Source organism: Lolium rigidum, chromosome 6 (assembly GCF_022539505.1).
Source record: "Lolium rigidum isolate FL_2022 chromosome 6, APGP_CSIRO_Lrig_0.1, whole genome shotgun sequence".
NCBI lineage: Eukaryota > Viridiplantae > Streptophyta > Magnoliopsida > Poales > Poaceae > Lolium > Lolium rigidum.
In genome coordinates this window covers 201,252,162-201,266,035 of record NC_061513.1, presented here as the reverse complement: position 1 = coordinate 201,266,035, position 13,874 = coordinate 201,252,162, and the positions used below count along the sequence as shown (strand labels likewise).

Genomic DNA, 13,874 nt, shown 5'->3' with positions numbered 1-13,874 from the left:
TTTAGTTTCTTCATCGTTTCAGGTTCAGTTCCAGAGCCGTTTGGTTCTGTCTGGAGGGTGCCCCCCTTCGACTGTATTCCTGGAGCCATAAACACCGAGGTAAAACTCTTTGTTTCTCTTACGGCTACCCCGGTTGTTCTATGTATTCTTGTTTCAAATGTAGCTTCACAGGGGCATGTTCTCTATGCCATTACCTTTCTAGATTGTTGTTTTGTGGTCGATATGAAAAAAAGAAATGCAAGTTTGGGGAGTTACCAATGATATAGTTTTTTCATTTGTACTTACCGATAATAACAACTCTATGTGATAACTGCAGGTCAATTGTGAGGATATGATGAATGGCATAGTTAGGCCCGCATCTTTGTGGTCATTGCCAGGTCGTCCAACACTTTCAATTGGAGGACATATGCTTGTGGCAGCGGTGGAACAACCATCATTGGAGATTGGGGGTGCCAGCCCGATGAGTGTAATCATGGTGGTCGTCGAGATACCAATATACCATCACGCGGGAGCGGGTGCACTCATCCAGTGCTAGGTGTGGGCTTCGACTGCTTCTTCTTTGTAAGCATCTGGTTGAATTGTATTCCCAACTTCACACATTGATTTTTTCATGCACATGCTACAGATCATGTGTGTTCCTGCCGTTGCATGACGAGGAGGGTTTCTAGATATGGCCCTCGGCAACCTCCATGCCCCCTTCACCAGCTCACTATTCCTCAATGTATTCTTCCCCTCCCATGGTAAGCTCTCATTCCCTTTCGACAAACGTAATTAATTCAATCTGGTTGTTATCCACATCCGGCTTGGGACATTATCACTGCAGGAGATGGGGTTTCACCTTATCTGACTACAAGACTTGCATTTTGAGCAATGATCTATCGTCTATTCTTGCACATCTATTACTATGCCACTTAGTATCACTGTGATTTTTTCATGCATCTTTCCTACATGGTATCCAGGATTGGTGACTATTTAGTTTACCACACCTATTGTTAAAAATACTTCGCAGCATGTCCTCTATAATTATAGGCTGTTGTTTATGTTTACATTATCTTTCGCGCCCTTTGTCATGTCATTTATGTCACTCGCATAGCAATCTCAACTATTTTTTGTTGATTAGATGCAATCCATTTATTCTGCCTTTCATATTATCAATTAAATCACACACTTCCATTATTATACAATTTATCCAACTGGATTTTTAGTCGATTAATTGAACTTAGTTAAATTCTTGATCGTCTATTAGATTGTCCACTCATGTATTTTCTACTTGTTGTAACTTGTTTTACCCTTCTTGGTAGGATTAGTTGTAAATAATGGATGAAAGAATATCTTCTCCAACAGTGACGAACTATTGAAGCTCATAAATTATACTGTATTAGATAGTGCAAAGGTCTGAAGTTCCCTTCCTCCCGCTCAGCAGCGACACATAGCTTCTACGCCTAATGTGCCAATCTTCCTGCAGCCTGGCTGTGGTTTGTCTCCAACTATTCTTCGCCAGCCTCTTCTTCGGTGTAAAATCATATGCCCAACGTGTGGAGCTCGAATGTTCCAAGCCCAAACAAACAAAAGGGAATGAGAGAAATGATCAGACCGATAGAGGAAAGAAAGGTGTCCCAGAAGGCTTGGCAGGCAAGCTTCTATTTCTCTCTTGATTGCTGGCCGTATTGGTAAGACGTACGCTTTACACCTTCCTAAAAAAAATCACTTCAGATGGTTGGTATATATCGCTCTTGTATTTCTGGTTCATCTTTTAAGTTATTATCAACACATAAAATATTATACATGACATTACATCACTTGTTCCGTGAAATTGTAAGTCATCGTATGTTTGTCAGACTATTTCTTACAAAAGCAACCCTCCAAGACAGACTGTGTAACCGTATCGAGAAAATTCAGTAACTACAGTGGAATGAGAGTTTTATAATTTAATATAATAATGTCTCAAATCACCATGGTTGGGCCAGTAAAGATTTAGACCCGTGGTAGGAGGTGCGTATTTCTTTATTTGTCCTCCACGTGGTAGCCAGCTCTGCTATTCAGATTTATTTTTTGTGAGATTTGAATCTTTTTAATACCAACATAACGTTGGAGCATAATTATTAGTATGTGTCACACTAAATGTTTGTTGATAGCTCATTTGGTAAATGCATCGTCTATCTATGTTTGGTGACATCATTTTTAAGTAGGGCAATAATATGCATAAGTTTTTTTGGTCCGTCCTAGGAATGAACATATATTTATCAATTTATTGGTCTCTCGTAGGACACAAATACTTTGTCATCTGTTAAATTGGTAGATCGACTTTTTTGTAATGATAAATCAGTTAATTTCTGTCTAAAGCTACCTACATTTCATTTGTTCACCAATGGAGGCAAATCCGTGACTTGGTTTTCCTGTTATGCTATATCCAAATGGAAATAATACTCCTGGTTTACAAATACTCTGCTTTAATTACAGTATTACTGTAACTTTCCATTGTTCTGTAGCATTTTTTTTTACTGTGGTGTCCTTAATACTGGTTTAATTCCAGTGTTGTTTTGTTTGGAAGCTATGTTGCAGAAGCTGCAACTTCCAAGCCCCAAGTACGAATGTTGTCCTGTCTATCTCTCAATGTCTGGCAGAAAGTTCAAGAGCTATGAAATGACCAAGATTCTGCATGCGAAAAAGCTATCACATACGTTCAGCAGGTGACCAATACAATCATCAGTGATTTAAGCTACGATCGACTTTTAGAAACATGCAAGTTCCACCCTAGAAAAGTGTTTCGAAAATTGAGAGAGAATTACTTCTCTTAGTTCTGGAACCAAGGTACATTGTCATGTTTATTGTATCTAAAATGAGTTAACCTTTGGTTTTTAACACTTCTTTCATTTGCCCCGATTTTAGCCGCTGGTTAATTTATCTTCTTATTTTCAGCGTGTCAACTTTTGGTGGTGCAAGTACCTATTAGGGCTACGTTTCCATTGCGCCCTGCCCTCTGAGGGCCATGCTGCAACATAGCAACTTATGTAGATGTTGCTTTTCCTTTTCTTTTCATACTTTTGTCACTCTTTAACTGTTATTTACTACAATATATTGCCCTTTAGCCTGTTTGTATGTAAGTGTTTGTTGCTCCGTTTGTAGTTTCGTGTGCTTTATCGAAATTTTATCGTAACACAATAGTACATGGAACCTAAAAAAACATATTATCATGTTGGCAGTTAAATTTTCCTTTGTTATACAAAATGAACATTGGCTTGAGATCCAGGGGATGGTGCGCCAAGGCGCACCTCCACCAAATAATTATATTCAGTTGTGGCTACTCGTTGGAGGTGATATCAAAAATAGCTCTTCGCCATTCTGCTCTACCTGAGTATGGTGAAGCACCCCCAACCCCAAGAGGTTTATGTTTTTCTTTCTCGGGGTGTTATTCTTTCCTAAATTTAGTGTACATTTTTTATCCCCTTAAATATTTTTGTCGATATCTAGAAATATGGATACTTTGAATGCAAGCTTGTGGTTGGTTCTTTACGAAATTACGAAGGCATATGATCTACAGTTTTTCATACGTGCTCTCTGCAGATGGAAGGGATCCTATCTAAAGTGAGAAGTCTAAAAATGAATCTGATGTTGGGCAAGCTTTATAGGATATCTAGAAATAACTGTACATCTGCCATATGTATAAAGAAGTGTTTGTGGTACAACATAGCAAAGGATTTTTTTTCTATGATGATGAATGAATTATATAACTGTACATTCTGTCTGAATTATAATATAAAACTGTTATAGGGTTTCAATATATGGGTTAATAATTTTTATGTCTGACCATAATTGATTAGTTTTGATGGTGGTTTTATTATTGTAGGGAATTTTAAAGTTCCACTATCTATTTATATTATATAGTGTTTTGCATGAGAGTATAAATTAGGATATTACTCGCACATACATTTGAAATTATTGCTTAAAATATCAGGTTTGAGGCATGTATCCAAGAGGATATTTTTCTAAAATCCGTGAGTTGTTTCTTTTATCTTTGCAGCTTTTGAACAGAAACTGCAAACTCAACTGAACTAACAGTTACTACATTTTTTATCGCTGTTGTATAAAGTTCAAAGCAGTGTGGATTTCACGGGATCGTGCGCCAAGGCGCACATTTAAATCTAGTCTATATGAACTTTGAGGAGCCTTCCTGAACAACACTCAGAAGTCCACTACAGCTACAGTATATTCAAGTAACGAAGTGATGGCCATTTCTGTAGCTAGCATTTTCAGGTTAATATAGCCTTGACTTTGCTTCAACTTTTCAAGTCTAGTTAGAGATGTAAGTTACATCGCTTATGAATATATTATATATCTCAGGTTCTTAATCATCTTTCATCATTTTTTAAATTGTCTCCAATCAGCGTAACTAACCCTAACCCTTCTTTGTTAATGGCTTCAACAAAAATGCATCAAAGCTTCAAGTTTGTCTACTGCCCATAAGAGAAATGTTCTGAAGATGCGTCAGAAGGATGTTGCTGCATCAGGCTAGCAGTACTTATTTGTTAAAGCTAATAAGTATTGTAAGTATGTAATTTTAGAAAAATATATCCCAGCAATGCTACAACCATTTTTAGTATAAGCACGGTATCAGTTGTGCAAAATATTATAAACTGGTGTACTTTATTTTCTTTGGTTTTTTTCTAACCTGTGTTAGATTGGTTTATGCAGAGTTATGATGATTGCTAGATACCCTGATGCTAAGAAGGTACATATTTTGGCCAACTTTGAACAATTACTCCAAATTCTTTGGCATGCTCCTTGAGTTTGAAAGACTCATTAAATGAATAATCCTTTTTGAAGAAATGCAAGGATTTTTTGAGTTTGTTTTTGCAGAAAGTCTTATTGCAGAAATTTTATGGATCACACTAGAAGACCACAAGGAAAATATCACATGATGCAATAAAGACCCATCTGTGATGAAGTGCATTTAAAAGCTTAGATAGATTCTTGCTAGTTAGACTAGTACTCCGGCGGATCCCCTACGTGCGCAGGCGAGACGCCATGGGCGGCGCGGCGGGTAAGTGCGGTCGGCGGCGCGGGGGCTTCGCGGGCCCTGCGACGCATGGCGGAGATCCGGGGAGGGGTTGCGGAGCGGTGCCATGGCGGAGGCCGGCGAGGCCTGCAGCGGAAGCTGGCGGCGGAGCGGAGCAGAGGCGCCGTCGGGAGGCTCTGGGCACGGCCGGTGCGGGAGGTGGTGGCGCGGAGAAGCTCGGCCGGGGAGAGCCTCGGCGAGCAGAGGTCCGCCGCCTCTGAGTCCGGCGTGGTTTGCGTCGCCCGGCGGCTGGAGTGTGATAACCCACAAGTATAGGGGATCGCAACAGTCTTCGCGGGAAGTAAAACCCAATTTATTGATTCGACACAAGGGGAGACAAAGAATACTTGTAAGCCTTAACAGCGGAGTTGTCAATTCAGCTGCACCTGGAAACAGACTTATTCGCAAGAGTTTATCAGTAGTAACAGTTTTATAGCAGTAGCAGTAGTGAAATAACAGCAGCAGAGTAACAAAGACAGCAGTAGTGATTATAGTAAACAGCAGGATTAAAATACCGTAGGCACGGGGATGGATGAACGGGCGTTGCATGGATGAGAGAAACTCATGTAACAATCAAGGCGGGGCATTTGCGAGATAATAATAAAACGGTATCCAAGTACTAATCAATCAATAGGCATGTGTTCCATATTTAGTCGTACGTGCTCGCAATGAGAAACTTGCACAACATCTTTTGTCCTACCAGCCGGTGGCAGCCGGGCCTCTAGGGAATCTATTGGAAATTAAGGCACTCCTTTTAATAGAGCACCGGAGCAAAGCATTAACACTCCGTGAACACATGTGATCCTCATATCACCGCCTTCCCCTTCGGTTGTCCCAATTTCTGTCACTTTGGGGCCTCGGGTTCCGGACAACAATACGTGTATACAACTTGCAGGTAAGATCATAAAGAAATGAATATCATCATGAATTGATAACATGTTCAGATCTGAGATCATGGCACTCGGGCCCTAGTGATAAGCATTAAGCATAGCAAGTTGCAACAATATCATAAAAGTACCAATTACGGACACTAGGCACTATGCCCTAACAATCTTATGCTATTACATGACCAATCTCATCCAATCCCTACCATCCCCTTCAGCCTACAGCGTGGGAATTACTCACACATGGATGGGGGAAACATGGCTGGTCGATGGAGAGGCGTCGGTGGTGATGATGGCGATGATCTCCTCCAATTCCCCGTCCCGGCGGAGTGCCAGAACGGAGTTTCTGGTCCCGAGACGGAGTTTCGCGACGGTGGCGGCGTACTGGATGGTTTCTGGCGATTTCTTCTCACCCCCGTGCGTTTTTAGGTCGAAGGCGTTAAGTAGTCCAAAGGAGTGCGTCGGAGGCCGGCCGAGGGGGCCACACGCTAGGGACGCGCGCCCCCCTCCTGGACCGCGCCGGCCTAGTGTGTGGGGGCCTCGGGCCTCCACCTGGCTTGCCCTTCTGGCTCCGTCAGTCTTCTGGAAAAATAAGACCTTTGGCAAAAATTCCGAGGATTTTCCTCGAAAGTTGGATTTCGCACAAAAACGAGACACCAGAGCAGTTCTGCTGAAAACAGCGTTAGTCCGTGTTAGTTGTATCCAAAATACACAAATTAGAGGCAAAACAATAGCAAAAGTGTTCGGGAAAGTAGATACATTTTGGACGTATCAACTCCCCCCATGCTTAGCTTATTGCTTGTCCTCAAGCAATTCGGTTAACAACCGAGTGCGATAAAAGAACTTTCACGAACACATTTGTTCATATGATGTAAATATTCTCATGATATGGCAAGTACTTAAGCAATTCATAATAAGATACATGCAAATAAAATCATCTAATAGCTATGTCAATCATGGAAAAGGTACCAACAAATTAACAATAAGCATCATGAATCATGTCTATCAGCAGGATTGCAATGTTCATAAGAGGATATGATTGATGTCTACGGGAGCTTCTATTCTTGTAGACAGTGTTGGGCCTCCAAGAGCAGAGGTTTGTAGAACAGCAGCAAGTTTCCCTTAAGTGGATCACCCAAGGTTTATCGATCTCAGGGAGGAAGAGGTCAAAGATATCCCTCTCATGCAACTCTGCAACCACAAAGCAAGAAGTCTCTTGTGTCCCCAACACACCTAATAGGTGCACTAGTTCGGCGAAGAGATAGTGATATACAGGTGGTATAAATAAGTATGACCAGTTGTAATGCAGCAGTAGTAACGGCGCCAGAAAATAGCTTGCTGGCGTGTAGTTGATGGTGGTAATATGGTAGCAGTAGTAACGCAATAAAACAGTAAACAAGCAGCGATAGCAGTATTTAAGAACAAGGCCTAGGGAATAGACTTTCACTAGTGGACACTCTCAACTTTGATCATATAACAGAATAGATAGATGCATACTCTACACTCTTTTGTTGGATGATGAACACATTGCGTAGGATTACACGAACCCTCAATGCCGGAGTTAACAAGCTCCACAATTCAATGTTCATATTTAAATAACCTTAGAGTGCATGAAAGATCAACACGACTAAACCAAGTACTAACACAGCATGCACACTGTCACCTTCACACTATGTAGGAGGAATAGATCACATCATTACCATCATAGCAATAGTTAACTTCATAATCTACAAGAGATCACAATCATAGCCTACGCCAAGTACTAACACGGATGCACACACTCGTCACCATTACACCGTGCGGGAGGAATAAAACTACTTTAATAACATCACTAGAGTAGCACATAGATAAATTGTGACACAAAACACATTGCAATCATAAAGAGATATAAATAAGCACTTCACTACGCCATTCATAACGGTGAATAAGTATTCCGTGAAATATAGCCTAAGAGACCCACACGGTGCACACACTTGTCACCTTTACACACGTGGGACAAGGAGTCTCCGGAGATCACATAAGTAAAACCCACTTGACTAGCATAATGACATCTAGATTACAAGCATCATCATATGAATCTCAATCATGTAAGGCAGCTCATGAGATTATTGTATTGAAGTACATAGGAGAGAGATGAACCACATAGCTACCGGTACAGCCCCGAGCCTCGATGGAGAACTACTCCCTCCTCATGGGAGATAGCAGCGTTGATGAAGATGGAGGTGGTGTCGATGGAGGAGCCTTCCGGGGGGCACTTCCCCGTCCCGGCGGCGTGCCGGAACAGAGACTCCTGTCCCCCAGATCTTGGCTTCGCGATGGCGGCGGCTCTGGAAGGTTTCTCGTACCGTGGCTTTTTTCGTATCGAGGTTTTAGGTCAGGGACCTTTATATAGGCGAAGAGGCGGAGTCGGAGGGGCGACGAGGCGGTGACACCATAGGGGGGCGCGGCCAGGGCCCAGGCCGCGCCACCCTGTCGTCTGGGGCCCACAGGGCCCTCCTCTGGCGGCTCTCGGGTGTTCTGGATGCTTCCGGGCAAAATAGGAACCTGGGCGTTGATTTCGTCCGATTCCGACAATATTTCGTTACTAGGATTTCTGAAACCAAAAACAGCAGAAAACAGGAACTGGCACTTCGGCATCTTGTTAATAGGTTAGTTCCGGAAAACGCATGATAATGACATAAAGTGTGTATAAAACATGTAGATATCATCAATAATGTGGCATGGAACACAAGAAATTATCGATACGTCGGAGACGTATCAGCATCCCCAAGCTTAGTTCATGCTCGTCCCGAGCAGGTAAACGATAAACAAAGATAATTTCTGAAGTGACATGCCATCATAACCTTGATCATACTATTTGTAAACATATGTAATGAATGCAGCGATCAAAACAATAGTAATGACATGAGTAAACAACTGAATCATAAAGCAAAGACTTTTCATGAATAGCACTTCAAGACAAGCATCAATAAGTCTTGCATAAGAGTTAAGTCATAAAGCAATAAATCAAAGTAAAGGTATTGAAGCAACACAAAGGAAGATTAAGTTTCAGCGGTTGCTTTCAACTTATAACATGTATATCTCATGGATAATTGTCAACATAGAGTAATATAACAAGTGCAATAAGCAAGTATGTAAGAATCAATGCACAGTTCACACAAGTGTTTGCTTCTTGGGATGGCGAGAAATAGGTGAACTGACTCAACATAAAAGTAAAAGAATGGTCCTTCAAAGAGGAAAGCATCGATTGCTATATTTGTGCTAGAGCTTTGGTTTTGAAAACATAAAGAGAGCATAAAAGTAAAGTTTTGAGAGGTGTTTGTTGTTGTCAACGAATGGTAGCGGGTACTCTAACTACCTTATCAACCAGACTTTCAAGAGCGGCTCCCACGAAGGACGTTATCTCCACCAGCAAGGTAGATCATCCCTCTTCTCTTTTGTTTACACATGTACTTTAGTTTCATTATTTATGGATGACACTCCTCCCAACCTTTTGCTTACACAAGCCATGGCTAACCGAATCCTCGGGTGCCTTCCAACATTCACATACCATGGAGGAGTGTCTATTTGCAAAATTAAGTTGCTTACTGATGAATCAGAGCAAAACATGTGAAGACAATTATCAATGCAAGTTAATTAATCGGGGCTGGGAACCCCATTGCCAGCTCTTTTTGCAAAATTATTGGATAAGCGGATGAAGCCACTAGTCCATTATGAAAGTCTGTCAGAAGTAAATGACAAGATCGAAAGATAAAACACCACATACTTCCTCATGAGCTATAAAACATTGACACAAATAAGAGGTGATAAATTTTGAATTATTTAAAGGTAGCACTCAAGCAATTTACTTTGGAATGGCGGAGAAATACCATGTAGTAGGTAGGTATGGTGGACACAAATGGCATAGTGGTTGGCTCAAGGATTTTGGATGCATGAGAAGTATTCCCTCTCGATACAAGGTTTAGGCTAGCAAGGTTATTTGAAACAAACACAAGGATGAACCGGTGCAGCAAAACTCACATAAAAGACATATTGTAAACATTATAAGACTCTACACCGTCTTCCTTGTTGTTCAAAACTCAATACTAGAAATTATCTAGACTTTAGAGAGACCAATTATGCAAACCAAATTTTAGCAAGCTCTATGTATTTCTTCATTAATGGGTGCAAAGTATATGATGCAAGAGCTTAAACATGAGCACAACAATTGCTAAGTATCAAATTATCCAAGACATTTTATCAATTACTACATGTAGCATTTTCCGTTTCCAACCATATAACAATTAACGAAGCAGTTTCAACCTTCACCATGAACATTAAAAGCTAAGAACACATGTGTTCATATGAACCAGCGGAGCGTGTCTCTCTCCCACACAAGCATTTATTCAAACACAAACAAAAACAAAAACAAAAACAAACAGATGCTCCAAGTAAAGTACATAAGATGTGACCGAATAAAAATATAGTTTCAAGAGAAGGAACCTGATAATTTGTCGATGAAGAAGGGGATGCCTTGGGCATCCCCAAGCTTAGACGCTTGAGTCTTCTTAGAATATGCAGGGGTGAACCACCGGGGCATCCCCAAGGTTAGATCTTTCACTCTCCTTGATCATAGTATATCATCCTCCTCTCTTGACCCTTGAAAAACTTCCTCCACACCAAACTCGAAACAACTCATTAGAGGGTTAGTGGACAATAAAAATTAACATGTTCAGAGGTGACACAATCATTCTTAACACTTCTGGACATTGCATAAAGCTACTGGACATTAATGGATCAAAGAAATTCATCCAACATAGCAAAAGAGGCAATGCGAAATAAAAGGCAGAATCTGTCAAAACAGAACAGTCCGTAAAGATGGATTTTATTGAGGCACAAGACTTGCTCAAATGAAAATTCTCAAACTGAATGAAAGTTGCGTACATATCTGAGGATCACGCACGTAAATTGGCATAATTTTCTGAGCTACCTTCAGAGAGGCAGACCGGAATTCGTGACGACAAAAGAAATGCTATCTGCGCAGCAATCCAAATCTAGTATTCACTTTACTATCAAAGACTTTACTTGGCACAACAATGCAATAAAATAAGATAAGGAGAGGTTGCTACAGTAGTAAACAACTTCCAAGACACAAATATAAAACAAAGTACTGTAGCAAAATAACACATGGGTTATCTCCCAAGAAGTTCTTTCTTTTTAGCCATTAAGATGGGCTCAGCAGTTTTAATGTTGCGCTCGCAGGAAATAGTATTTGGAGCAAAAGAGAGCATCAAGAAGCAAATTCAAAACACATTTAAGTCTAACATGCTTCCTATGCATAGGAATCTTGTAAATAAACAAGTTCATGAATAGCAAAGTAGCAAGCATAGGAAGATAAAACAAGTGTAGCTTCAAAAATTTCAGCACATAGAGAGGTATTTTAGTAACATGAAAATTTCTACAACCATATTTTCCTCTCTCATAATAACTTTCAGTAGCATCATGAGAAAACTCAACAATATAACTATCACATAAAGCATTCTTATCATGAGTCTCATGCATAAAATTATTACTCTCCACATAAGCATAATCAATTTTATTAGTTATAGTGGGAGCAAATTCAACAAAGTAGCTATTATTATTTTCATCATCAAATATAGGAGGCATAGTATAATCATAACAAAATTTACTCTCCATAGTAGGTGGCACCAAAAGACCACTATCATTATAATCATCATAAATAGGAGGCAAAGTATCATCAAAGAAAATTTTCTCCTCAATGCTTGGGGGACTAAAAATATCATGAAAACCAGCTTCCCCAAGCTTAGAACTTTCTATATTATTATTAACAATGGTGTTCAAAGCGTTCATACTAATATTACTACCAGCATGCAAATAAGGTTCCATAGGTTTTTTAATTTTCGCATCAAACCATCCATGTCTTAAATCAGGAAATAGAATAAGAAGCTCATTTTTGTCCATTATGCCAAACTAGTGTAAACAAGAAATAAAAAGATGCAATTGCAGGATCTAAAGGAAATAGCTTCGAGTACTTACAACGGCGAAAATAGCTTAGTAGCCGAGATCCGGAGTGTGAGTACCTTTTATCTTTCCTCCCCGGCAACGGCGCCAGAAAATAACTTGATGTCTACGGGAGCTTCTATTCTTGTAGACAGTGTTGGGCCTCCAAGAGCAGAGGTTTGTAGAACAGCGAGCAAGTTTCCCTTAAGTGGATCACCCAAGGTTTATCGATCTCAGGGAGGAAGAGGTCAAAGATATCCCTCTCATGCAACCCTGCAACCACAAAGCAAGAAGTCTCTTGTGTCCCCAACACACCTAATAGGTGCACTAGTTCGGCGAAGAGATAGTGAAATACAGGTGGTATAAATAAGTATGACCAGTTGTAACGCAGCAGTAGTAACGGCGCCAGAAAATAGCTTGCTGGCGTGTAGTTGATGGTGGTAATATGGTAGCAGTAGTAACGCACTAAAACAGTAAACAAGCAGCGATAGCAGTATTTAAGAACAAGGCCTAGGGAATAGACTTTCACTAGTGGACACTCTCAACTTTGATCACATAACAGAATAGATAGATGCATACTCTACACTCTTTTGTTGGATGATGAACACATTGCGTAGGATTACACGAACCCTAAATGTCGGAGTTAACAAGCTCCACAATTCAATGTTCATATTTAAATAACCTTAGAGTGCATGAAAGATCAACACGACTAAACCAAGTACTAACACAGCATGCACACTGTCACCTTCACACTATGTAGGAGGAATAGATCACATCAATACCATCATATCAATAGTTAACTTCATAATCAACAAGAGATCACAATCATAGCCTACGCCAAGTACTAACACGGATGCGCACACTGTCACCATTACACCGTGCAGGAGGAATAAAACTACTTTAATAACATCACTAGAGTAGCACATAGATAAATTGTGACACAAAACACATTGCAATCATAAAGAGATATAAATAAGCACTTCACTACGCCATTCATAACGAGTGAATAAGTATTCTGTGAAATATAGCCTAAGAGACCCACACGGTGCACACACTTGTCACCTTTACACACGTGGGACAAGGAGTCTCCGGAGATCACATAAGTAAAACCCACTTGACTAGCATAATGATAACTAGATTACAAGCATCATCATATGAATCTCAATCATGTAAGGCAGCTCATGAGATTATTGTATTGAAGTACATAGGAGAGAGATGAACCACATAGCTACCGGTACAGCCCCGAGCCTCGATGGAGAACTACTCCCTCCTCATGGGAGATAGCAGCGTTGATGAAGATGGCGGTGGTGTCGATGGAGGAGCCTTCCGGGGGCACTTCCCCGTCCCGGCGGCGTGCCGGAACAGAGACTCCTGTCCCCCAGATCTTGGCTTCGCGATGGTGGCGGCTCTTGAAGGTTTCTCGTACTGTGGCTTTTTCGTCTCGAGGTTTTAGGTCTGGGACCTTTATATAGGCGAAGAGGCGGAGTCGGAGGGGCGACGAGGCGGTGACACCATAGGGGGCGCGGCCCAGGCCCTGGCCGCGCCACCCTGTCGTCTGGGGCCCACAGGGCCCTCCTCTGGCGGCTCTCGTGTGTTCTGATGCTTCCGGGCAAAATAGGAACCTGGGCGTTGATTTCGTCCGATTCCGAGAATATTTCGTTACTAGGATTTCTGAAACCAAAAACAGCAGAAAACAGGAACTGGCACTTCGGCATCTTGTTAATAGGTTAGTTCCAGAAAACGCATGATAATGACATAAAGTGTGTATAATAGATATCATCAATAATGTGGCATGGAACACAAGAAATTATCGATACGTCGGAGACGTATCAATGATAAAGTGGTATCTCGCTTGCCCGTATTTGTACAGCAAAACATAAATGCTCGGGCACCTTTGAAGTTCATGGAAAGGTTGGAAATAGAGATTATCAAAG

General features: G+C 41.0%; 1 protein-coding gene across 1 annotated transcript; it reads left to right on the top strand.

The window, feature by feature from the left end:
- Nucleotides 1–355: 355 nt before the first annotated feature.
- LOC124659221 lies at nt 356–3,121 on the top strand. Its single transcript, XM_047197153.1, has 5 exons — nt 356–535; nt 626–740; nt 1,466–1,632; nt 2,534–2,690; nt 2,920–3,121. The coding sequence occupies exons 2-5, from the start codon at nt 649–651 to the stop codon at nt 2,951–2,953; spliced, it is 450 nt and encodes a 149-aa protein (XP_047053109.1). The 5' UTR covers nt 356–535; nt 626–648; the 3' UTR covers nt 2,954–3,121.
- The last annotated feature ends 10,753 nt before the right edge of the window (nt 3,122–13,874 follow it).

What these genes read in the sequence shown, in the direction of transcription:
- LOC124659221 (XM_047197153.1), top strand. Translation starts at nt 649, where the DNA reads ATGACGAGGAGGGTTTCTAGATATGGCCCTCGGCAACCTCCATGCCCC. An exon ending in TGTATTCTTCCCCTCCCATG is followed by an intron (nt 741 to 1,465) that starts GTAAGCTCTCAT and finishes ATCTTCCTGCAG; the next exon opens with CCTGGCTGTGGTTTGTCTCC. An exon ending in TGTCCCAGAAGGCTTGGCAG is followed by an intron (nt 1,633 to 2,533) that starts GCAAGCTTCTAT and finishes GTTTAATTCCAG; the next exon opens with TGTTGTTTTGTTTGGAAGCT.